Below are 23,701 nucleotides of genomic sequence, written 5' to 3' on the forward strand. Positions count from 1 at the left end.
GGGGTCATTTTCTTTTTTATCTTACTGCCATTGTCTACAGCTTCACTGTGTTGCACTGTGCAGTCTCCATTGCCATGGAGATAAAGCTTGCAGAAAATCTTACCGACTTTACGAACATAAGGGTTTATATTTCCTGTAATAAGGCGTAAAACATGTTACTTGTTTCATTCTGCATTTAGTAGCAAGTTCCTAAAAAAATTATAACTACCCCCTTTTAGCTGTTGCTTATTTTCAAGATACTTTGTTATTGGGAACTGGAAAAGGATAATATTTTTTACACATGAGGATATATATATGTAACCAGGATAAGTAAACTGAGGAACTATGATACTGCCATATAGCTAAGATGTTCTGACATCTTAGCTATATGGTTTTATGCTTTGGACTTAGCCTTTTCTTACTTATATAAAAGTTCTCTTTTCAACATACCACTAGGCCCATCAAAAAGAAAGAATCACTAAAGAAAAGTTTAGATTATATTTTGAAATACTGGGAAATCGAGGAGGCAATGGAGTTAAAATTGCAAGTACAATTGATCTTGTACCACAATTGATACATTTGGACTAGCTGTACTACAAAACACCCTTTAAATGAATGATTTCATGATGCTGAGGAAATAGTGTATCTTTGCAGTTATTATTTTCCAGACTTTTTAAATGCTGACATGTATGCCATCTGACAGGGTTTTTTCTGAGTTTTAAACTGACACTCTTGGTAATCATGTAAGTGAACCAGGTTAAGGTTAAGCAGGGTTTTTTTGGTTTTTTTTTTAAATATACTCTTTTCTCTTTGAAATGTGGGTTTTAATAACAAAAACTTCAGCTAAAGAGTGAAGTTCAACCCTTCTTTCAGGGAAATGTGTGATATCATTGCAGTAAGAAAGCATTCTTCCTGCACACTCTTCCCCTCATCTACCATGAGATATAGAGGACAATAATTTAAGTGTGGCCTCCATCTTTAGATTCTGGAGCAACCTTTTGATAAGCTGTGAGGAGGAAAGCAGTTGTTTCTTACTCCAAAGTGCTTAGGTGTGACTTCAACTTTCAGCCTTTATTACCACAGCCCAAGTTTAAAGTCAAACACGTACTTCAGAACAGAGCGGATTACGCGGGCGTGTGCGTAAATGTAATTTGTGAGTTGGAGTAATCTGTGTGAAGATTACTCTGTGTAAGTGGGCTCTGAGTTCAAATGGATCATGAGGTTACTGAGTCAATCCCAGTGTTTGTCAGAGCACTTTAAGGTGCTTCTTATTAAAGAAGCATTTTATTTTTTCTTATCAAAGCAGCATCCTACTAAAGAAGCATTAAATATATTTGAACTGCTAAAAACACTTTGAAATTTTTTTAACCATAAGGAATGTGTATTTTCTGCTCTTGTTTCATTGCAAATGGAAATACTCATGATCAAGCTTTAGAGAAGGAGGAAAATAGGAACAGAATAAACTGGATAAACCTAGCTTGAAAGCTGAAATCTCTAATAGATGATTCATGGCTAATAGACAGCCTGCACAATCCTCTACCACTGCTTCCCATAAGAAAGTTAATCACAGTTCCTGAGTGCAAAGCCTGTGGTTGACCAGAATAGTTTTCCACAGGTCAGTGAAGTTTAAGGGCCATGGTTTCAGAAGCTGTGTCACACTGAAATTTGAAGTGCTATTTTCTGTATAGTCTGATTCTTGTAGTAGTTGACTGCTTTTAATTAAATGCTTTTAAAATGCATCAATTCTCTAGGTGTTAATAATTGCATTTTAAATGTAAAGAAAATCTATAAATTTTCATTTAAATTGTTATAATTACTCTAGCACAATAAATGCTTTAACACAGCATTTGTTGACATATTATGTTTACAGTCCTGCCATTTGTCTGTGAAATGACTGCATTTTAAGATAATCTATGCATTAGATAAGAAATTAATTTCATTATTTTTACACTCACTACAGGCTCTGTGAAGTACTTAATCTTGATCCCAGGCACGTCCTTATTGCAGAAGTAATCTTCACAAATATTGGGGGAGCTGCCACTGCTGTTGGGGATCCTCCAAATGTGATTATTGTTTCAAAGCAGGAGCTGAGGAAGAGGGTATGTACTGCAGTCATTTGGCTGCTAAAATTAAGTAGTGATGTTGACTTATGCAATGTTGATCCTTCTCTTCCACCAACCAGCCATATACACAGAACATAATGTATTTTTTTTTTAGTAGGATGATCAAACAGAAGAGAGTGATCTTTTGGGGACAAAATAATGATGAAGAATAGACTTCTTGATCTGGACTGAGATTAGCAGTTTCCTTTTTTTGTTGTTGTTGGTGAGGATTTGCTTATCATTGGCAAAGTGAGGAAAAAAGCAGAACAATGGAGGGCTGCAGGCACAGCAACAAGTTGGAAAAAACCAAAAATGTGAAAATAAACATGAAAATCCACCCATTTGTTTCAGTATAGGCTTTCTCTCAAGAGTTAAATATCAGACAATTTGACATTTTACAGAAAGGTTGCTTTGCCCCTGTAGGGTCATGACACACGGGGGGCACTTTACCCTTCAAGCGCAGCCCAAGGGGATGTGAGAGGGAGATGGGTGCTTCCCCCATGCAGCACAGGCTGCAGCTGGCTCCCACCTCCCACCTCCTGGCAATGTTTTGCTATCTCCAGGCTGCAGTGACACATTTTAGATTCCAACACTTGGCTTTTCTATTGTTTGCTGGGAGCCTGGTGCTGAAGGCAAAGCTATGGTGGTTTTTTTCTACCCACATGGGCCCCTCTGCCCTGTGGACTGGCTGTGGCACTGCTGGCAAGTGTTTGCAGCCCTCAGCACCTGCATGGAGCTGAGCTTGCTGAGTTTTCTGTGCTTTCAGCTATCCCTGCTACCCCTGAGGGCATCAAGTCTTCACTCCACCTCTGGCATTGTCTCTCATCTCCTTTCCCAGGTGTGCTGTGGGGCAGCAGGTAGACTGTCTGCTCAGGATGCAAGGGCCAGCCCCTCCTGGAGTGGGGCAGATCTGCCCTTCTCCTCACCAACAAGTGGGGCCATGGAAGGGGCAGTAATGTAATGGGCACATCTATAAGGACACCAGGCATGTTCTTTCTGTTTTGGCCAGGTGTCATAAACCACCCCTGTCCCCCCTCCTCAAGAAAACCCAAAAAAAACCCCCCAAACAAAACAAAAAGCCTAAAGAAAATTAGTGTTAGTTGTTGTTAGAAAATAACTGAGCAAGTGGGATGAGGCAATTGTAGTATAAAATCCTAGGTTTATTTTTTTTTAAATTGGAGTCACTTAGGTTTCTATTTCTCTGTGAAAGAAAGATCTCTTCTAATTAACTGAATGCACTCAAATTAATTAAGTACTGTCCAGGTTGGAAAATGTCTTTGAAAGTTTGTAGTGTTTAATAAACTGAATGTTTATCATGAAAATATTTGATATGTACTGCAGTTGGCTAGTTTGCGTGGTGGCTTTGAAGACTGTAGTATTTATTGTTAGCTGAGAACTTGATATCTAAGTTTTACATTTTAGATATGAAATCTGTGCACTTATTTAAAACTTCTGTTCTGAAACAGAATAATTAGCACCTGCCATGCAGGTAATTTTCCTAAATACTCAGAAACTCATCATCTCTACAGAACCTTTACAAGTGACTATAAACATGGGAAGTAATTAAGCAATCACTATTGAAAAGAAACCATGTTCCATTTTTCTTGTTTGAGCTATTGATATTTTTAGGAAGACTCAGATGTATAAATGCCCTAGCAAATATGACATTACAGCAAATTCTGTATCTGAAACAAGTTCAAAAATCTTTCCAGATGTTTTCAGTCTGGATTATTTTCAGATCTTTTGCTGCATCACAGAAATAAGAATGTAATGAAATAGATTAGGTTCAACACAGGGCCATAGAATTTATGCTGCTTCTCTTCTATATTCTCAATTGTTATATCAATGTATATAAATAATAGAGGGTCAAAGACCTATCCTTGGCCCTGAGGCAGAGTGTCATGGTCTGAGGTATGTCCCCGCTGCTTAGGGCTCACCCCTTGTAAGGGGGATTTGCCTGGGAGAATGCTGGCCGGGGTAACAGGATAAAGCCAAGGGGTCAGAGAGGGAGCTGGACCATCTGGCCTCTTACTGTCTGAGCTGTTGAACTAATAGCTGGATTCCTAATTTTGTCCACCCGTTCCAGCATGCTCTCTTTTGATCAGAAGGAGAAATGTAGACATTTCTGTCTTATTTCTGAAACTACTTCTAATAAAGGGTGCTGTGAAGAAGGGTAATAGGAGCTACCACTGTTTTGTGTCTAAAATGCATGGGCAGCCTACTACACTAGCACCAAGTAAAATTTATTTTATTAAAATTTATTTTATTACTTTTTTTTTTTAACTGTTTCAGAGGTAAAAGTTCTTGAGTGCATTAATGACATCTTAAAAAGGCTCCTTCATACACTACATTTTATAGTTTCTATTATGATGTTTATAGAAAATACTTGGGTTTTACCTCTTTTTTAGCATTATGATCATACTTTTGGACATTCTGGGAATTCTAGAAATTTTTTCCACATGATATTTTTGTTGAAATTCTCCTTTTAATTCTGTTGTACTTCCTTCTCAGTGTCATTTTTATTCAGTAAGTACAGGAGTACTTGGACAACTGCTCACTTAGGAAGTTCAATGGTGAACTGTCCTATGTAGATGATTTGGTTTTCTACTTTATTTAGGTGCTATCAGGAGGAGAATTTTGCCAGTCTTCCTGAACTTTTACTGTTATATATTATATATATACTGTTATATATATATAACCTCTAAAAGCATCCAAGTAGCATATTATGCAAGTTTACATTTTTGTAGGAAACATTGGGTTTTATATGAATATGAAATTAAATGCAGCCTTGTTACTTTGGGTGCTGTTATCTGGTTATAGTGTTAGAAACGCTTTACTTTTTGTTTACTGTGGTGCTGGAGAGACTTTTCTCCCTAGGTTCTGGGGAAAACTCACATCATATTAAAAATATTTTATTTAAACCATGTTTGAATAAATAAGATTTTTGTAACATTTTGCTCATTAAAATGTAGCAATAAGTCTCTTTACTTGTTTTGAGTTGCAAATGAATGTCAAAAGGATTTTTTCTTTGTAGCTGTTGTTAATTTATAATTCTGACATTTCCCTACCATCATGGAATCAGTGGAACATTTGCATAATAGGAGAGGAAGATTTGTTGTGCTCTTGGTTGTTCTTAGTGGTAGTTGGAAGAACTTTCACAAAACATCATTTATGTTTTGATTTTAGGGAAGGAAAATAAGAGCAAATGGAAAACTTATTTAGTGAATATAAACGTTTTTAAATGTTTTATTATCTTCAGAGTGCTGCTACAGAATGACCACTGTTAAGAAAATGATTTTTTTATTTTGAAGAGACATGGGCTTCATACTTTGGGAACTCCATGTTTATCTGCACAATAGAGCATGAACAAGTTGGATATTGTCCTTGCTCTCAGAAGGGTTGGACAGCAAATCTTCCATATTTGGGGACTTCGCAAACTTCTACAAACACACCTTTGAGATAAGAAGTTGCTTAGTTGCTCTAAGCACAGGCTGTGATTTTGAATTCTTTAAAGATTGGATGGCAAATAGGTCTCCAGAGCAAAATGATTCTGTGAACATAATGATAGTGAACTTGTGCACTGGTGTATCCAGGCTAAATATACACAAAAGAGGTAATGATAAGGGCAAAGGCAGTTTTAGCATATGCTAGCCACTGGATTATATCCTTTTATTTACTGTTTTTGTTAGCATGTGATAATGCTTGTGCTGATAATCTGATGTCTGCTGAGGATTTGGGGGTTTCAGCATACCACTCAGAATTATTCCTGCCATTTAACAGGAATTTCCTAGAAAATCGACAGACATGAGGTTTTCCTGTGCTGCTATTTAGAGACTTTCAGCCCCCATGATGGAATTTAGCATGATGTGATATTATTTGGTTATATTTCATGAAAAATTGTGATACTAAAAAAAAAATGAATGAAAGTAGATACTTCTGAAAGAAAGAATATATGAATCTTTAAAGATCTTTCAAGCACTGGTAAAATGGATTCCCATAGTTGAGTAGGCTATTTTTGTTGAGTTTGCTGGATATAAGCTTGTTAAAATCTTTAATCAATTTGTAGAACTCTACCCCTTCTGTCAGTGTTTCGTTGATTCCTATTCTCAAGAGAAAATTTAACTTAGGTATAAAGTGCATGAACTAAAATGTATGGACTTACATCTGATTTCAGAATTTTTACCATCTATGCATGTAGTAATCATTAAACAGCATAATGTAAAACAAAAAAGGAGGTTCATCAACATCTCAAATAAACATTATCTTCATGTAACTGGGTTAGACCATCAATGATTTCTGGCTCAGTGACATCATGAACAGCTCCCATGAGAGACAATGCAGATCTCAGTCACTCAGCTAGAAGGGATTTTTAAGTCAGTGTAGACATAATAATTTACTCTTGTTCTTCTTCATTTTATTAGTTTAAAAAAAATAAGTAATGGGCATTATGGCTAGAAATACAGTACTTGCTGCTCCCCAAATCCCTGTACCAAGCTATAATTTTTGCTTTCTCATCCCTCTAAAAAGGCAGATTTTTTGTGGAAAGCTCTGAATTACTAGAATTTAATTTCACATCTCCAGAAGCATGGAAAAAAATAATCAAGATGATAGAAAGCTAGTCTTTTAGGAAAACAATATGATACTTCCTCCTAATGTGAAATTGATATAGTTGACTTTGCATTTGAAACTATAAACCAAGGAAAGATGCCCACTCTGTTTCAGCTCTGAATCTGTAAGCAGTGGAACCTTTAGGCTGTTCTCTTGCTAAAACAAAATCTTTGGATTTTCTCTTAACTGGAGAACAGGAGGAATTTGACACAATCACCATAGCTTCAAGTAAGAGACGTTTGAAGTGTGTTCTGTATTTATCTCATAGATTGAAATCTCCTGGAAGAAAAATATTTCTTGCCTATTGTGCATGTCAATTCTATTCCACTCTATTGTGCAGGAAGAGGAAATCTTTGTAAAAGTGACTTTTTGTTGTATACAGTAGACATGGGGAGCACTTTAGTGCTTTTCTACAATGCTGAATCCTGGCTCCAGCAGCGCAGAAGACTCAGGAGGTATAAAATATGCTATCCACAGCCACAAAAGGGTATGAATTTAGGCTCTGTGGAGGTGTTGCGTGTCCTTTTTGAGGAAAGGACAGGGGCAACCGATGAAGCAACTATGCCACCACCTGGGTATCCTCTGCTGCATCTTTGCTATCTGTGGTACAGTGAAAACCCTTTAGTCTCTTAAAGTTCCCCAAGAGGCTGCCAGCTGGCTACTAGCTACCTGACAATGCCTGGTATGAAATCAGCCTTCTTTTTCCCTGAAAACACATTCCCTGTGCTGCAGAGAGGCTGTGGCCAGGCACCCAGCCCAAAGCATGAGGGAGGGCAGCTGTTTGTATTTTACTCTGAGCCTTTCTCTTATCAGCCATAAAAAGTAGTGCACGTGGTAGTCCTCAGCCTCCTCATGGCTACAGGGCATCAGCTGTCCAAGGCTAGTGATCATCAGGATTCATTTTCACTCCTTGTCTCTTGTGGATCAATGCAAGGAGGTAATGGGGAGGAAAGCCAGGAACAAGGGATGGGAAGAGAACTGACTCCAGCCTTGTGTTATCACCAACAGTCCTGTCATGCAAGCTCTGTCCTGAAATAGGCACACTCCATGTTAGAAAATGATTAGCTTCAGCTGAATTGGAAAGCTATTCTGCAGTAGGAGCAGAGCAGCATGTTTTCTTTTTCACCAGGGATCTCAGAGAAACGAAAGACATGAACTTGAACAAAATCCTGAATCTCAGCCCAGCTACTCCCTCTGAAAAGTTTGGGTAAGCTCTTGGATAGGATGCCAAAAAAACTAGTAGACTTTTTTTTTTTTCTTCTTGTGATAGTGTCTGCAAATCACTTTCAAGGCTTATCTATGTCAGCTCTTATGTTGTGAAGCTATGTTAATCCTGATTTTTTTAAGGGTATTGTGTTCTCTATCTCATTTCAATTCCTTTCAACTATGAGTCAGGCCTGAGACCTCCTTCTTACCCTCAGCATTTTAGTTTGCCTTCTAGGTTGAGGTGATTTTCTTCATCAAGAAACTAGTTTTGTGGGTTTCAAGTGACATATTTCTTGTGCTGTATTTTTTGAGAAGCCTCTGCATTATGGCATTTCAGGAACCAGGCACAATTTTTTTTTCCTTTGAAATAGATGTTATAATAAAAATGTAAAGGCAAATGTTTATGTTTATTTGCAATAAGCTACTTCCTTAAATTCAAGATCCTTTAATATGTGATGAAGACATCACATATTTAAATTTGAGAGTTACCAGGAATTCACTGAGTTCCTATCTATCTGTTTTAGTTCCTACTTTAGTATTTATCTTTATTTCTGCATATTTCTACAGAGAATCTCTACCATCATAGTTGGTTTGGTAGCTGGCATCTTTCTTCGTGATGTGGGCATGATGAGGTTGCTGCCAGCCTAAGAAAAGCTTCATCTCCACAGCTTTTTTGTAAGACTGGTCTGAGTGCAAAAGTAATTTTCTTCATATTGGTAATTCTGTATTGAGTATGATTTGTCTACTCCTAAGTACTTTATTGCTCTTCAGTCACCTGTTTCCCAGTCATTTTTCTTTTAGAGGATAATTCTTTTTTCCAGTAAGGTTTTAGGCATTTCTATTTTGGCTGGTGTAGCTTCAGTGTTTTTACAGCTTAAATAATTTTGGCTCCCTACCTCTCTTTGTGCCATTTTAGAGACCATTCAAAATGGAGTAATGATTTTTCATACTTCCTAACTTGTTTAATGGCACACTGTCAAGGGTGGTAAATTTCTGAACTAAAGCCAGTTCACCTTTTAAGGCTTAAAGTTCTTATTTTTCTGGACAAAATTTTATGATCTTTCTTTTTGGCTATAATCTTAGGGGCAACCCATATATAAATTAGATTTATTGTCAATTTATTGTTAGCGGTTTTAATTAAGGAAATAAACATGGAGATTATGTACTTTGGGGGCAGGTCTCACAAACACTGAGCCTTTGCAGGAATTCTTTTTTTATTCATTTGTAAATTTCCTAGAGTTATGAATGTTGTTTTCATCCCTCATAGAAATGCCTCCTGTAGTTCTGAATCTTAAGTTGATGCCCAGAGGCCAAACTTTATAAAAACTGATTTGTAAAATCTGTCTTAGAGAGATGTCAGACACCTGAGTGGCTGACCTATTTTGTAGGCAAACTGAATGAAGGAACATTATTTTTCTTTGTGGTGTCACTTTTTTCTGTCCAATTCTTAAAATAATCTCATTCCAATTCCTGAAGAGTCTTCCTTCCGCTTTCATAAAAGCAATGGCTGTAGCTAAGTTACAGCAAAAGGCCAGCAAATGAACAGGTGTAGTTTCACCTTTTAGTGTCTGGAGAGTAGAAAAGTCAAAGAATCTAATATTAAATAGCAAGTAGGGATGACATTACCTCAGGAAGCTTAAACCTGTATTTTAATAGGATCAAATTCTAATCCTAGGTCTGCATATTTATGGTTTGAGATTTATCTGACTGTCTGCAAGCTATGGATTTTTTTTCCAAAGAGCACCAATCTTTATCTGGCTGTGAAAGTTCTTTATGACTGTCATCAGTTTCTTGTGTTATGTGTCTTTTTATTATGCCCTGTGGTGCAATAGAGAAACAACTTCTTCCTTTTTTCGAACCAGAGACATTTCAACTAGGAAATTTCCACATAAATTCTTTTAGCATTTGACAATGTAGAGGAACATACGTTTAAAGCAGCAAGTTCCCAGTAGTCTTAATCCACTGGAGGTAGTATTAGCTGTGGTTACAAGGGAAGCTGTTTTTAATATGCATTGGAATTACGAAAGAATCTATAGGAAACTCACAGTTAAAAATCAGGGAACAATAGAGACATAGAGGTGCCTCAGGGAGATCAACTAACTTTTCAGAGTCTCTGGGAAACCAGTGGGTACTCTGAAAATTCAGCTGGGACAACCTGAGCTATCCATGGCTTGAGCCATGCTTTATTCCAGGTATCACAGATCTGCCCTTTGGGATCACCAGTTCAGACAACCTCTGTTTTTTTTTGAATATGAGACAGCTCCTTACTACCAGAGTACTTGGATGTGATCCTCCTTGGAGCTTCATGGGTAATTTCTTTTGGATAGATAGATAGGGGAGTCATGGCTACTTCAGAAAAGCCCAACCCAAAGGGTAACCCTGGTCCACTACAATGTATGCAACACGGAACCATGGAAGAACTCAATTGAAAGGGACTCTAGAGGTCATCTAGTCTAAGGCCCTACTTGCAGCATGGCAAACTGCACAGCTGTAGGGCAAGTTGTCACTCTTCATTCCTATTGCTTGAAAGCAATAGCCTTTTAATACGTTCTGCTTCACCTTTTTTAAAACCCCTTCATTAAAAGGATTCATTGTGCAAAATACGAAGAAATGTGTTCATTTATTAACCAGAGAGAAGAACAAACACAATATTGGCATATAATACTTTTATTGTAGAAGAATGGTTCAGATAAATTATTGTAAACGTTTTTGTTGTCACTAGTTTAAAAAAAAGCTGGCCATTAAAATTCAAATATTTCTGAGACTTTGAGGGATTTGAGATGAATTTACAGTGATTTAAGTAAGAAGTAAAAGTTAATGGTTCAGTTTGGGTTTTTTCACCGTACATTTTAGGAACACTAGGTGTGTTTCAGAGTAACTTGTAATGCAATGCTTTAGTTCTCTGAATTAAATTGTAACACGACTTGTCTCCTTGAAAAGGATGAAATACAGCATATACTGTACTTGGGACTTACTATATTGCTTTATATTTATTATTGATTGTTAACGTCCATAAAGCTGAATACTTTTCCCTGTATGTAATATAGAAAAAGAAGTGATTTTTAATTTAGGTTTTTGTTTTTATTTTCAGGGATTGGATTTTGCTGCCTTCACAGGGCATATGTTTTTGGGTATCTGCCTTGTTGTTCTGGTCTCCTTTCCTTTTCTCAGACTTCTTTACTGGAACAAAAAGCTTTACAATAAGGAGCCAAGTGAAATTGTTGGTAAGTGTGAGTGTGAAAAAAAGTTATAATTGTTACACCAAGTATGTGCTAAATGGAAACTGAGTAGTGCCTACTACAATGCTGTCTTCAGATGGAAGTGCCCACCCTCCTCACCCTCCTCACCCTCCTCACATTAATTTTTCAACTAATAAGTCATATTTTATTTTCAGTTGTGATATTGTCTGATTTTTAAAAGTGGGTGTTTTTCTGATGAAGTTTTGACAGGAATTAATAAATATCTTACAAAATTTGCAGAAATATTTTGCATCATTCATTATAGCCCTAGGCCCGAGTATCAGGATGTTTTGTGTTGCAACAGATAACATCTGCTCAAGGTGCTGAGTTCACAGCCTAGATTTAGAAATATCCCAGGTTTCCCTTATGACAAACATAGTGCACTGATGCATTCCCTTGCTGATGATTTTCTTCCATTGAATTTTTCAACAATCTTTTACTGGTCTGTGGTCAGTGAAAGACATTTCATCAAAGTAGAACTTTTCAAGTCCTCTCCAGTTTGCCTCTGTGGCTCTTCCTACCCTAAATTTCCCTGGTGCATAATTTCTACAATTCAATAGAACTAAATCTATGTCTTTTTATGTCACCCACCTCAATAGTCTCTAGAAGTCTTCTTAAAGCTGTTTCAATGATTGCTGGCTGTGTCAGTCCCTTTTTGTCTTCACGCTTTATGCTTTTCTATTCAGTCATTTTTGAAGTTTTAATCATTGTTCTAGGGCTTCTCTTTCAGTGATGAAATTTAATACTAACACCCCAAATGTTCAAAATTTCTTTACAAGGCAAGAAATATTTCACTAAGTATGAAAGCTTTGTATTAGCAAGCTTTTTACTAAGACAGTCGAATATAACACTTTCTTCCCTGGGACTGATGCTTGTTTCACTTTTGGTTGCAGAAGACTTAAGATCCAGACTTCCACTAACCATGAAACACACGTTTTAATGTGCTATACAATGTCGCTGAACCTGTGTTTGTGGCATCTGTTTATCATGGAGAGGACAACTTTTGATACTGTTGATATATCTAGGCTTCATTTGTAGTCTGTGGAGAAAGATAAGTGCCTTTCAAGACTAATGGAGCTGTCTATGCTAGAACAGATATATTGCAGGCCTTAAAAGTTTACTTTTCCCTTATAAAGAGAGTCCAAGGTGACTAATTGTAGCAGAGACTTTCATGGTAGGTATCTCATTTAGGCAAAAGGAGTAGTACCTGTAGTGCATTGTCTTGTTCCAGGGAAAATTTGCTTTAGGATTATGGTTTTATTAAAACGCAGAAGTGACAGTCCTCTCCTCAGCAGGGTATCATGTGTCTCAAATCCCATCAGATCAAAAAGTCAGAGAAGAAATTTCCCTGCTTAGGAAGATTATCTGAATATTTTTGGTTTTGACTTTGGTGTCTATTGAGCACAAGGTGCACTCAGCTTACCTGTTAGTACCTCTAAAGGCCAGATTCTTCCCCAGAATTTAGATCAAAAATATTTTGGAGGTGTTCTAGGTATTATACTGACTGTTTTCTAAGACACTTGAGATTTTCCCTTTCTCCTTTATGTCTGTCTGGTGTGAGGTAAGCATTTTCATTTTCATTTTAAAACAGCTGAGGCTTTCTGCACCCTTAGAGATCTTATCCAGAGAGTGAGAGAAATAAAGAAACTAACTCAGACCCTAACATGCCTAGATTCTTTCCCTGTGATCCTACAAAGTAAGATTTTTCAAAAAGCCATCAGGAAATTTAATTCTCCCAACTGTAAGCAGTATTGATCCAGATATAATGGCATTATTTTTTAAATATATATTTTAGAACATGGAATTCATACTTTTTTTCCTTTTGGATATAAACTTTTAAAACATATGTTTTGGATTTTTAAGAAATAAAGCATGTGTGAATTTTTTTAAATTAATCTGAATAGTACAGTTTATTCACTAACATAGTATTTTTGCCAGTGAAATGCTGTAGCAGTGAAACACTGGCAAGCATATTTCCCTTATTAATTTCTTGGTAATCTTTCTTACTTGCACCTTAGTCTGTTCAGATATAGCAGTCTCCTAATCAGTACACCATGTGTTCTCGTAATCAGCCGCTTGTCCCTTGCTGCAAACCTCATCAGGAGCTGCTCAATTAGAGCAAATGCTGAAGAGCCACTCTTTCCACTGAAAATTTCTGTGAGAGAGAAAGAGGAAGAAAAAGACCAATACAGCTCCATTAGGAGATAGCTGTCATGGTTTGGATTTGCAGAGTGGCCTCCGAGGTTCTTCTGGGGGTCCTTTCATCTCCAGTTGAAATGGTGCTGTGATAACTTCAAATGGCTTGTTTGAAGCAGCTGTTTTAATCAACTAAATACCAGTCTTTCCTCACCTTGCCCTCAATTAACAATTAAACAAGTTATATGAGATTTAATTGGCATATTACTCTCCCCAGATTTTTTTGTCCCTGTGCACCATGTGCTTTAAGCTTTTTTTCCTGCTGCTTTAGGATACACAGATTATTAAAATGGATTAGCATGAATTTTAAAAACAGACAATGCTCTTATTATGAAGATTCATTTTTATCTTAATTTCAACATTATATATTACCAGTGCCTTAAATCTGTTGGCTTTCAGACTGATCTTCAGCACCTCTGCCACAGTAAAAATACCTGTTCTTTCCCCAGGAACCAGTGCCTACCTGCAATGGCTTTAAGTGAGGTAGCTAGCAAAGAAAGAAAAGACTCTGAAGAACTCATCCATGAGAGAGAAAATCTAATTTTTTTTAAAAATCGATTTTTGAGGACCTTTTTGTGCATGTCTTTTAGGTGAAAAACCTGATCCTTGTTCTGTGTGAGAGAGCAAAAGATGCTAGGGTTAGAAGAGTAAGCTGAGAAGGTTTGAAAAGTTTGTACGTATCTACACTTTCACAAAAGAATATGTAAGGGAAATAATATCTGCATGTAAGAGGAATTAAATTTACTGTTTCAGTTCCCACTCTGAAAACCTGAAACCAAAGGTTTTTTTGTCCTTTAAGGGTTAACAATACATTATTTAGTCACTGGGAAGTGTAGCAATATACTATTAAGTCTCAGTTGTCAAGCTGTGGAGATGGGGACCTCAGTGTTTGGCAAGGTTGCTATCCCCAGAAGAGTGGGAGGCACATGTTCTTATGACAAGTATTATTATACTGGCCATTTTACAGAGAGGGAGAGCTTTCTCCTAGCACAACTCTGGCACCAGCTCCCCATTTCTACTTTGTTGCTTGCTCTTCTTTCCAACTTTTTTACTGGCTGAAAGAGACATCTACCTTTTAAGCAGGAGTGGTAATAGCAGAAGAAGGGGGAGCACATTATTACCTGTGGTGAAACTCATTGTCTGCAGCAGCTGGGAAAATACTGATGGTAGTAGGAGAGTCAGCATGTAAAGCTGACAACAGAAGGAATTTTCTAATTAATCATAGTCATATGTTAAGTGCTTAATGTGTGAAAAACACAGTGCTCTTTCCCACAGCGGGAAATGAAATAACCAGATGAGTGAGCAAATATGTTTCTTTCTCCCATGTGAAGCTCTACAGATGTTCTTAAATAGTAGAAAAGGGAGAGAAGGCAGGGGAAGAATTACTGTGATGACTTGCAAGAAAACTCCAACACTCAGCACCAGACATTTGGAAATACAAAAGGCCCGCATAAAATAACAGCAGTGTCTAGGGCCACAAGGACACTTCAAGGATACAGAGGGCACCCAGGATAAGGTGTAATGTAACATCAGTATGCGTGTTACTCAGGGTCAAAGAACAGTCCTTAGTCCTATTTTTGGTAACATAGTTAAAACTTTAGGAACCACTTCCTGCTAGAATCAGTGAGAGGTACATCAGTGACCTAGCTGAATTAAGTAAATTGACAAATCTCTGTCCTGAAGTGCATCTGTACTTGTGTTGGTACTTTACTAACTGCCAGTAAAGCATAATTGATATTTAATAAGATGTTGAAAGTAGTGGCCTGTCCTCACTTGGAAGCTGGTTCAAGTGAGGAAAGCAGCAAGCAGTTTATGAAGACAGTATTGTCCAAAGAAAGGACTATTTCAGTATGTTTCAAGAATTCAATTCGAAGCTCAGTCTGCGTGGAAGTTTTGTGATATGCACTGCACTCTATTGTCCTCACCTAACATGCTAATTTCATTGGATTTTATGGGGAATATTTTTAAATCTTGAAGACCAATGTGGACAGTAAAATGTGTGTTGGTTTTTTTGTGTGTTCTCTATTTCTCTCTTTGTAATCCAGTTGTAAATATTAACACTAAGTAGTGAATAGTTAACATTTTAACTCTCCTACTGTGGATGTTAGCATGTTGAACTAAAACGTGCAGCTTTCGTATGAATGCTCTTGGTATCTAAGATAATATCTTTCCAGTACATATTGTGTCTTTTATTTGAAAGAACAGTAAGACTTTCACTCTCAAACAAACTAGGTAATCTTAATGCCCCTTCAGACACTCTGTTTAATCCTTTTTAGATAATATACCAGCATCTCCCAGGGCCATGGCTTTATGTTTGAAAATGCAAATCATAAGCTGTCTTTTATTATTTGCACCTTTGATAGCTCTCCTGATGATCAGGAATGATAAGAAGTATAGTTATTTACTTACCACAGATTGAAGATTTTTATATTTCAACTATGTTAGATAATTTTATGCTTTAATTCCTGTATATGCCCTTTGAACTGCTTTAGCATTGATAGAGTGGAAAGAGGAAAACATTGATCTGCCTCTTCTTGTCTTCTGATGATGACAATAATATTCTGACATTGCAAAACAAGGAGACTATGACAATCTCATGTTATTTGCTTAGTGCATCGATAATGTAGCCATCACAAGAAGGCAGCTGTAATATTACTTTACCTGTCTTATGCAGAAAGAAGGCATAATATAGTGTCATTCTGAATCAATAGAGCAGCATTTGACAGTTTATTACACACATTTTTCATGGAAGGAATGAGTACAGGAAAATCACTGGTGGGAGGGAAAAACTTAGTGCTAGCTTCTGTTTCTTTTACAGCATTTGTGCCCCTCTATATACAGACCTCGGTTGTGAAAGGATTGCACAGGTATACAGTGGTTGGCCTTTCCTTTAACAGTGTTTCAGTGAAGCTATAACAAAGTTTTCACTTTGATGGCTCTGAAGTTCATAAGAACTTCCTAATAAACAGAGCTTAAAAGAACTACTTAGTTCTATGTAGCACATTATCTGTGCTTATTTGCTGCAGAAAGCTTTCACTGTGTTGGTGTTTCAAATACAAAGGTAAGCTTGACAGATTTTTAATTGCTCTGCCATTATCATTAATCAAAGTGTGTTCAGTGTATTAGTCACCATTTTTACTTCTAAACCATTGATAAAAGTTATGGTGAGTCTGAAGTAAGCTTCATAGTTTTGCTCTTTGTTTTGTCCTGTTAAAAGCATTAGAAGAAGCATTATCTTTTGAAATACTCCAAAAGACTGTTGTCCTCTTAAGGCTTTATCTTTTCATGGTTCTTTTTTCCTTATCCTTGGGAATACCATCTCTCAGTGTTGGCTTGTGGTACCTTTTCTCATATTGAAAGGACATCAGCAGTAGTTTATATTTTGTGCAAAATGTTTTGGGATTGGAATGTATCTATTTTCTTTTGAATGAAGTACAGTGAATTTAAGAGAGGTTGGTTTTTTTCTAAGGGTGACTTGTACTTTAATGGAAGACATCAGCAAAATTGGTTTTCATCGGCAAGTCTGGCAGTCTGAATGAAAAGTACTTGATAATAAGCCAGAGTTATTTTTCTAGATTTCACACCTGAGAAAAAATTTCTGACACAAATTACAGTAGAATTTTAGATAAATGCATGCTCAAGACTCTTGACTTCCTTGTGCCATTCTCAGTGTAACAGAATGAAGTATTTTAAGCACATTAGGCAAGTGCTAAAGAGCACATAGAGAACCTAAATACATTCAGATTCCTGCTTTTAAAAGATGGCAGTAGGGGAAACTGAGGGCAAACCCACAAGCACTAAAATAAGTTTGTGGTTCTAAAGTCTGACTTATCCAGAGATGAGAACAGAGCCCATGTTACCTGGGAGAGAGCTATCCCACTTGTCGTTCAGAAACAAGCCAGCTGTGGAATAACGTGTATCTTTATCAACCATCCTGAAACACTATGAGAAATCTAACCTTAATATCTGTGGATTACTCCATCTGAGTCCTATGTGACCATCATACACATACTAAATTGACTATTACAAAATCAGGGTTAGACTGGTAATGTTGTAGATTCTTTTATAGGCCTGCTGCAGCCTGCTCCAGCTCTCTTGGTAGATGAATCCTGGTGAGTAATTTAGGAGTTTGAAATTATGAGCTTTGTGATTTTCTGCCCGGGCTACAGCTGCTGTGCTGCAGGATGCAGATGCCCTGTAATTCCCGTGTGATGGATGCAATCCCATGCTGGGTAGCTGAGCTGGCATTAGGTGCCTTTATGGCCAAATGGGGCCTCAAATGTCACACTGAGTTAAAAAGCTTATATAAATTCTCTGTACTGCTTTATGCAGCATTGTGCACATTTCTTGTGTTCCTTTGCATGTATTTAGCTGAATAAGGCAAAACATGCTTTGACATAGTTTTGAAGACCTAGCAATGTTTTATACCTGTGCTTACCTTTATCCACTATTGACCAAATGGACTATTCAAAGGAATAAAGTCAAGAATATTTCAGGGATTTTTTTGCTTTGTTTTGTTTGTTTGTTTTTCTAGATTTAGATCCTCATACTTGTGTCCCATTGGGGGATGCTGCCTCTAGGAGAGAGGAATGAGTGTTTGAGCTGGAATATCCCTCAAGGAGAATTTTTTCTACTCATGGGTTTCAAATTTCGTATTTAGTTTCTGCACTTACAGAATGGAGATTACACCATCCAAGCAATATTGCTTAGAAGATTGATTATATAATATGAGGAATTTAAAAATTACTAAAAGTTATAGATATTACTATTACTAGTTAAGCTAGACTTCATGATACTTAATTTGATTTACAGTTATAATTTAAACAAATATTCTAATTCTGAGAATTTGGATAAGAAAAACCATTGCTTTGCTGAAAATAGTTAAGCTGCAGTAACATGGAGAAAAAAACTAAACAAATAGTCAGAGGAATGTTCTTTGAATGTTGTTAGATAGAGCCCAGCAGTGCAAACTTGTGTTGCTTGCAAAAAGATAGTTTATGTAGTTAGTCCACATACAAGTTGAGAATTGTCATTTAATGATAATTCTTATCATCTCATCAAGATTGGACATGCTCGTTGAGTATCTTTAATTAAATAAACTGACCTTTTCAGATTCTGAGATTGGGAATTAATTATACTCAGTTTTTGAGGATGTTATTAGTTATTGGCAGCTGGGTAGGAGGGAATGTATGACTACTCAAGTGAAAATCAATCTGACTATTAATTGTCAGATTGCAGAAATAATATGCAGTTTTCAAATAAAGAATATTTTCTAAAATGCAGAATTTTTTTCTAAACTGTCACAGTCTGGGTCAGCAGATGAAATTTTTTTTAATTCAGTGGGTCTAGGATGTAATGTTTGTGGTTTCTATGGCAAAATATGATCAATAACAAAGTCAGAACAGATTAGCAGCATAGGGTTTATATTTGAGGAGCCTTTATTTGATCCTATAACTTAGCCAAAAATTAGTATTTTCTTGTTGGAAATGGAATGGAGTTTTTTCTGTTTTCTTGTTGGAAATAATAATGCTGGTATATTTCTGTTGTGCCTTGTGGGCTTCATGAATGTATGGCATTCACAAAGGTTTTAGCATTTAATGAGCTGAATTCTCTGACTGAGCTGAGCTGCAGCTCTCCTATCTTCTTGTGCTCCAGATCACTGTATACTCTGAACTGGCAGACAGAATATTCTTATTTGGGAGGGACCCACAAGGATCATCGAGTCCAGTTGCAGTCAAATGCTAATGTAGCTGCTTTAATGGGAACCTGCCGTGCTACAGACTCACCATGTCTGTTACTGGCAATAGACCTGACAGGGGTAGGTTACATGGGATAGAAGGCTGATTGAACATAAAGCTAACCTTGCAAAACCCCTGTGAATTGGGTTGGAAAAGTGAGTGGAGAGAGCTCACTGTGGTGTAATATAACCATTAGATCTCATTTGAGGAGGGGACAGGAACTTACAGACACAGAGAAACAGAGTGTGAAACTATCCTGTGATTCTATTCAGTGGCAGCCAAATGCTCCCCTTGTGCTGTCTTGGCCATAATTTCAAAGTGATTGATAAGACTCTGTGGTTGCATTAAGCTCTTGTCCATGTGTAACACAGTATGTCATAAAATATCAGATGTTCTCAGACTCTGAGGGTTGCTGCCTAAATGGTTTTGCAATCATGAAATGGAAGAAGTCTAGCAAGGCCTGAAGGACTTTGGCCATGCTAAATGTTGTTGCTGACTTCAAGGTTCTGCATTACTTTTCCTTCAAGAAAAGCACTACTTCTAATAAATATGTATTACCTGATGCTACGATGGGCTATTAACAATAAGAGTGTGCATGAAAGAGAAGTAGGAGAAATATTCTGTGGGATGACCTAGAAAACCTCTGCACAAATTATTACTGCAACAGGAGTTGCGGTATAGAAGATGTATCAACTGTTCTGATTTTTCACGTACAGTTTGCTCTGCAGCAAACTCCACAGCAGGTCAGATGTTCACATCCTTGGGATGCTTAGAAAACTAATGACTGAAAAATGAAGCATGTACTTGCTGTACATAAAGGTAAGTGAAGCCATGTGAAGACACACATATATTTTTTAACATAGATCACAAAGCACCAGTCCAACCCTAATCCTGGAGACTAGCCTCAGGGCATTTCAAATGTGGAGCAGGAGTCTGCAACATAAGTCGTGCTGCTTTCCACTCTGTGGATTTGTTTGTGGCACAGATACAGTGATGATAGCTGCCTCCTCTGAAGGAGAGAAGATAAAGATTCTCTGAAAATAACTGTGGAGTACTTGCATCTCATTTAGGTGGTGAGTGATTCAACTTCCCTCTACCAGGGAAGTTAAACCCTTGGTGAAATTCCACTTGGAAAGGATGGGGAGAAATGCTATGGCAGGATGAACTGATGGCATCAGAAAAGTTGTTGCAGAAAAGACAAACTGTAGGAAGTAGAACAGCAAACTGGATGCTCATGCTTCCTGAGCGTTTGCCGGAGAAAAAGACAAAACACTCTCTTTCTCTTGGACTGATGACAGGTTCAAAGCTGCAATCATATTCACTCAAAAATCACACAAGAATGAAGTACAGAAAGACCTTTTTTTCTTCCCTCTGTGAGTGAAAAATTACTGCTGTTATATCTGTGTGTGTCACAAAAGTTGATGTAAAATGATGCAAAAATAAATGACGGCCAGAAGTCACATGGATCCTTTGATAAGACCTATCCATATTGTAATATAATTTTGTGCCAGATTATGCTCCTGGCAAGAACCACCAAATATATTACAAAGCAAAGTGGTTAATTTGGCATGTTTTTGGAATCTGTAGTTCAGGTATAAATCCTCTTATTGGAAGAAAAGCTTTAGCTGAGCACTAGCTATTTAACTGCCCAGGATGGTCACTGGGCTTTTGACAGTGTGAATTTTTATTTCTGGTCGTACACTGTAAAATTTAGGCAAGCATTACCACTTTGACAGATGTGTGCAGATCAATAGACACAAACCATACAAAATGTTTGTCAACTGCTGTTCAAATCCCTTCCTTCTATTATTGAAATTCTCACCGAGCCAGACGTTTTCAGCTCCATGAGGGTTCAACGCAATCTGAGGGTGTCCAGTACCTCACAGAAATGGCTTAAAATAATTTGCAAGAAGGCTGATCAGGTGTGCTTTGAAAAGCAAAATATTTTAATAAATGAGGAAATAACAAACCATACAAAAGCAAAGCAAAAGCCAGGCACGGTGCAGATAAACCTCTAGCACCAGCTAAGACACCCCAAAAAGCACCTGAGCATCTCTGTGCTCATTCTGAAGTACTTAATGCTTTAGGAGGGCTTTTGACATACCACCCAGTAGAAAATAGCTACATTTCTGAGGGACAGCTACAGAGACTAACAAGTGCCTTTGTCTTGGTGCTGAGTCAACCATGGTAAGAAAGGCATGGAATAGTCTAGTTTTCCTTCCCTAAAAGTCTTGAGGGGAAACTGAAACCCTTTTCCTTATTTGGAAACATTTGCTTGGGTGTTGGGGAGTGCACTGCAACATCCCATGTCAACCATGCAGACTCTGGACACACTTTTGTTATTAAATGTTTGAGCTTCTTTGAGTCTAATTCCTGCTCATGGTCAAGCTTTATAAGATTCACTCTGCGTTATCATTATAATACTTAGCTATAAAAGGAAGCTGGGGAATTAAACATGTTTAGTACTCTCTTTGATAGCAAATATCACCACTCTCTAGAGACTTGCAGCATAAAACACTAATATCACTGCCTACATCAAAACATGTTTAAATTTTCTTTATTTAACTAAATATTTTTTAATAAATAATTTTAAGGCTTGTTTACATGATGTAAAGAGTTACACATCCATTTTCAGAAAAAGAGCATCTAGCTGATTGAACAGGGATCTTAAAATATAAAACCTTGGATTCTTGACATATTGTCTTCAACGACATGAAATTTGAGTGGAACAAAAAAGAAGGGTGAGGAAGCATTCCATTGCTTCAACAGGAAACATTTGCACAGACAATTTCTGAATGAATTTTCTGATTTTATTTCTTTAGTGATTTCCTGTAAAATTCAAAGAGCTTTTTTGGCATGCCCAGTTTAACATCCTTCTTGAACAGGAACACATGTTTTTTGGTCATTCTCTAAGGCCTCAGTGGTACAGAGATAAAATAATCCAAGAAGATTGAAATTTTTGAGAAGATTCTAGAGTCTAATTGCAAAGTGTTAATCAGTCTGTCTGAAATTATACAGCATCAGATATCATCCAGGTTAGCATGAAAGTGATGGTTGCTGTCCTTACACATATTTTAAGTGCCTAAGAATTAAATCCTCTTAGGAAATCTTTAAAATACTATTAAACATTATTCCATAAGATAGCGTCAAATTTTACTTGTGCCTTACATGGATAAAATTGTCTGTATGAACACAGAGTGAATGGAAACATGTTGTCTATTTTAAATACTGTGAAGGAGTATTTGCTGTAATTCTTAACCACACAGGGAACTAGTATTTCTTAGTGGTATAATAATGTATACTGACAGTTCGTTGAAAAATGAATGGGCTACAATTTTAGCCCTTAAGCTTGTTGAAGATGTTTGTAAGCATTTGGAGACAGTACTACTTTTTCTTTGAAAAAAGACTTTGTGGTTCACTTATTTAAAATTTTGAAAAATTTCTATTCATTTTTCATTCACTTCAGCTCTGCAGAAAGAACAATAAGAGCAGCTTCCTGAGTGGAAATGTGTTGGGAAACCATCCTAATAACTTTAACAGCTTTGAGTCCAGAGCTGATTACACATATTTTATCCATCTCCGATTTCATGCACGTTGGACTCCACATTGATGCAATTTTGCTTCTTTTCAGAGCTGAAACATGAGATCTATGTTTGGAGGCTGACAGCTCAGCGCATCAACCCAGCCAGCAGAGAGGAGACTGCTGTGAAATGCCTCTTGATGCAGAAGGTGCTGACTCTGGAGGTACTCCTGAGGAAGAAGCTGAGCACATTTCACAGGTAAGCAAGGACTAATGTGTCCCACCTCCCTGTTCAGGGATCTTCACTGGGACAAGACCTGCATTCCTAGCTCTGAGAGATAAAGATTGATATTGGGCCCGATAGGAAAAACCACTCGCAGCCTCAGTAAAACACAAAATATTTTAGGTCAAAACTGATGTGTAAGACCTGGAAAATATATTTGTCAATATGACCCAAAATTAAAGGCCTAGACATTTCAGGCAGCTTTTGATTTAGAATGATCACAAATATATCATTACACTTTTCCTTACAGTTGTGGCTTCAGCACAGTAAGATGCTAGAGTTTCTTTTTTTACTGAAAAAATCAAATTCTCTTTAGTGAATGAGTGAGTTTGAAAAAACATTTCACCAGTGAATTGCTGTATTTTACAATTATTTCATATTCAAAATTTCAGTGTGAACCTGAGTGCAAACATATTTTTATGTATAGAAATTTACATAAACTACAGCTAAAAGAATAATGACTTTGTTTTGTTTAGATTCTAGTAAAACCAGATGTTATGCCATGGAATTTGATGACTAAGAATAGCAGTGATAAATATTTTGAATGTTAATTGGCCAAAGTGAAATAAGAATAATTAATTTTAATTAATAACCTTGTTAAAGAATTTGAGCAATAAAATGTAAATATGATGAACTATTCCAGTAAGGATTGTTTACATAATTTTTTGTTGATACTGTGTATTTTGAATAGAGTGACACTATTAATATTTCAAGACAAATAAGGCCGCTGAAATCACCTCCTTTACAAAAGATTTCAAGATTATCAGACTTTACGATATTCCAAAGAGGACCCTTCTGACTTACAAATAAAAACTGTACATTTAATCTTG

The 23,701-nt window shown here is 36.9% G+C and overlaps 1 protein-coding gene across 1 annotated transcript in view; it reads left to right on the forward strand.

Annotated features, from left to right (window-relative positions):
- Nucleotides 1-23,701, forward strand: part of OCA2 (OCA2 melanosomal transmembrane protein) — a 156,968-nt gene that overhangs the window by 52,588 nt on the left and 80,679 nt on the right. The window contains exons 13-15 of the mRNA XM_063392515.1: nucleotides 1,940-2,078; nucleotides 10,987-11,119; nucleotides 22,700-22,847. Of these exons, the coding sequence (XP_063248585.1) occupies nucleotides 1,940-2,078; nucleotides 10,987-11,119; nucleotides 22,700-22,847 (420 nt within the window). The remainder of the gene's footprint in view (nucleotides 1-1,939; nucleotides 2,079-10,986; nucleotides 11,120-22,699; nucleotides 22,848-23,701) is intronic.

The sequence above is a fragment of the Prinia subflava genome, chromosome 3 (genome assembly GCF_021018805.1).
Source record: "Prinia subflava isolate CZ2003 ecotype Zambia chromosome 3, Cam_Psub_1.2, whole genome shotgun sequence".
Classification (NCBI taxonomy): domain Eukaryota; kingdom Metazoa; phylum Chordata; class Aves; order Passeriformes; family Cisticolidae; genus Prinia; species Prinia subflava.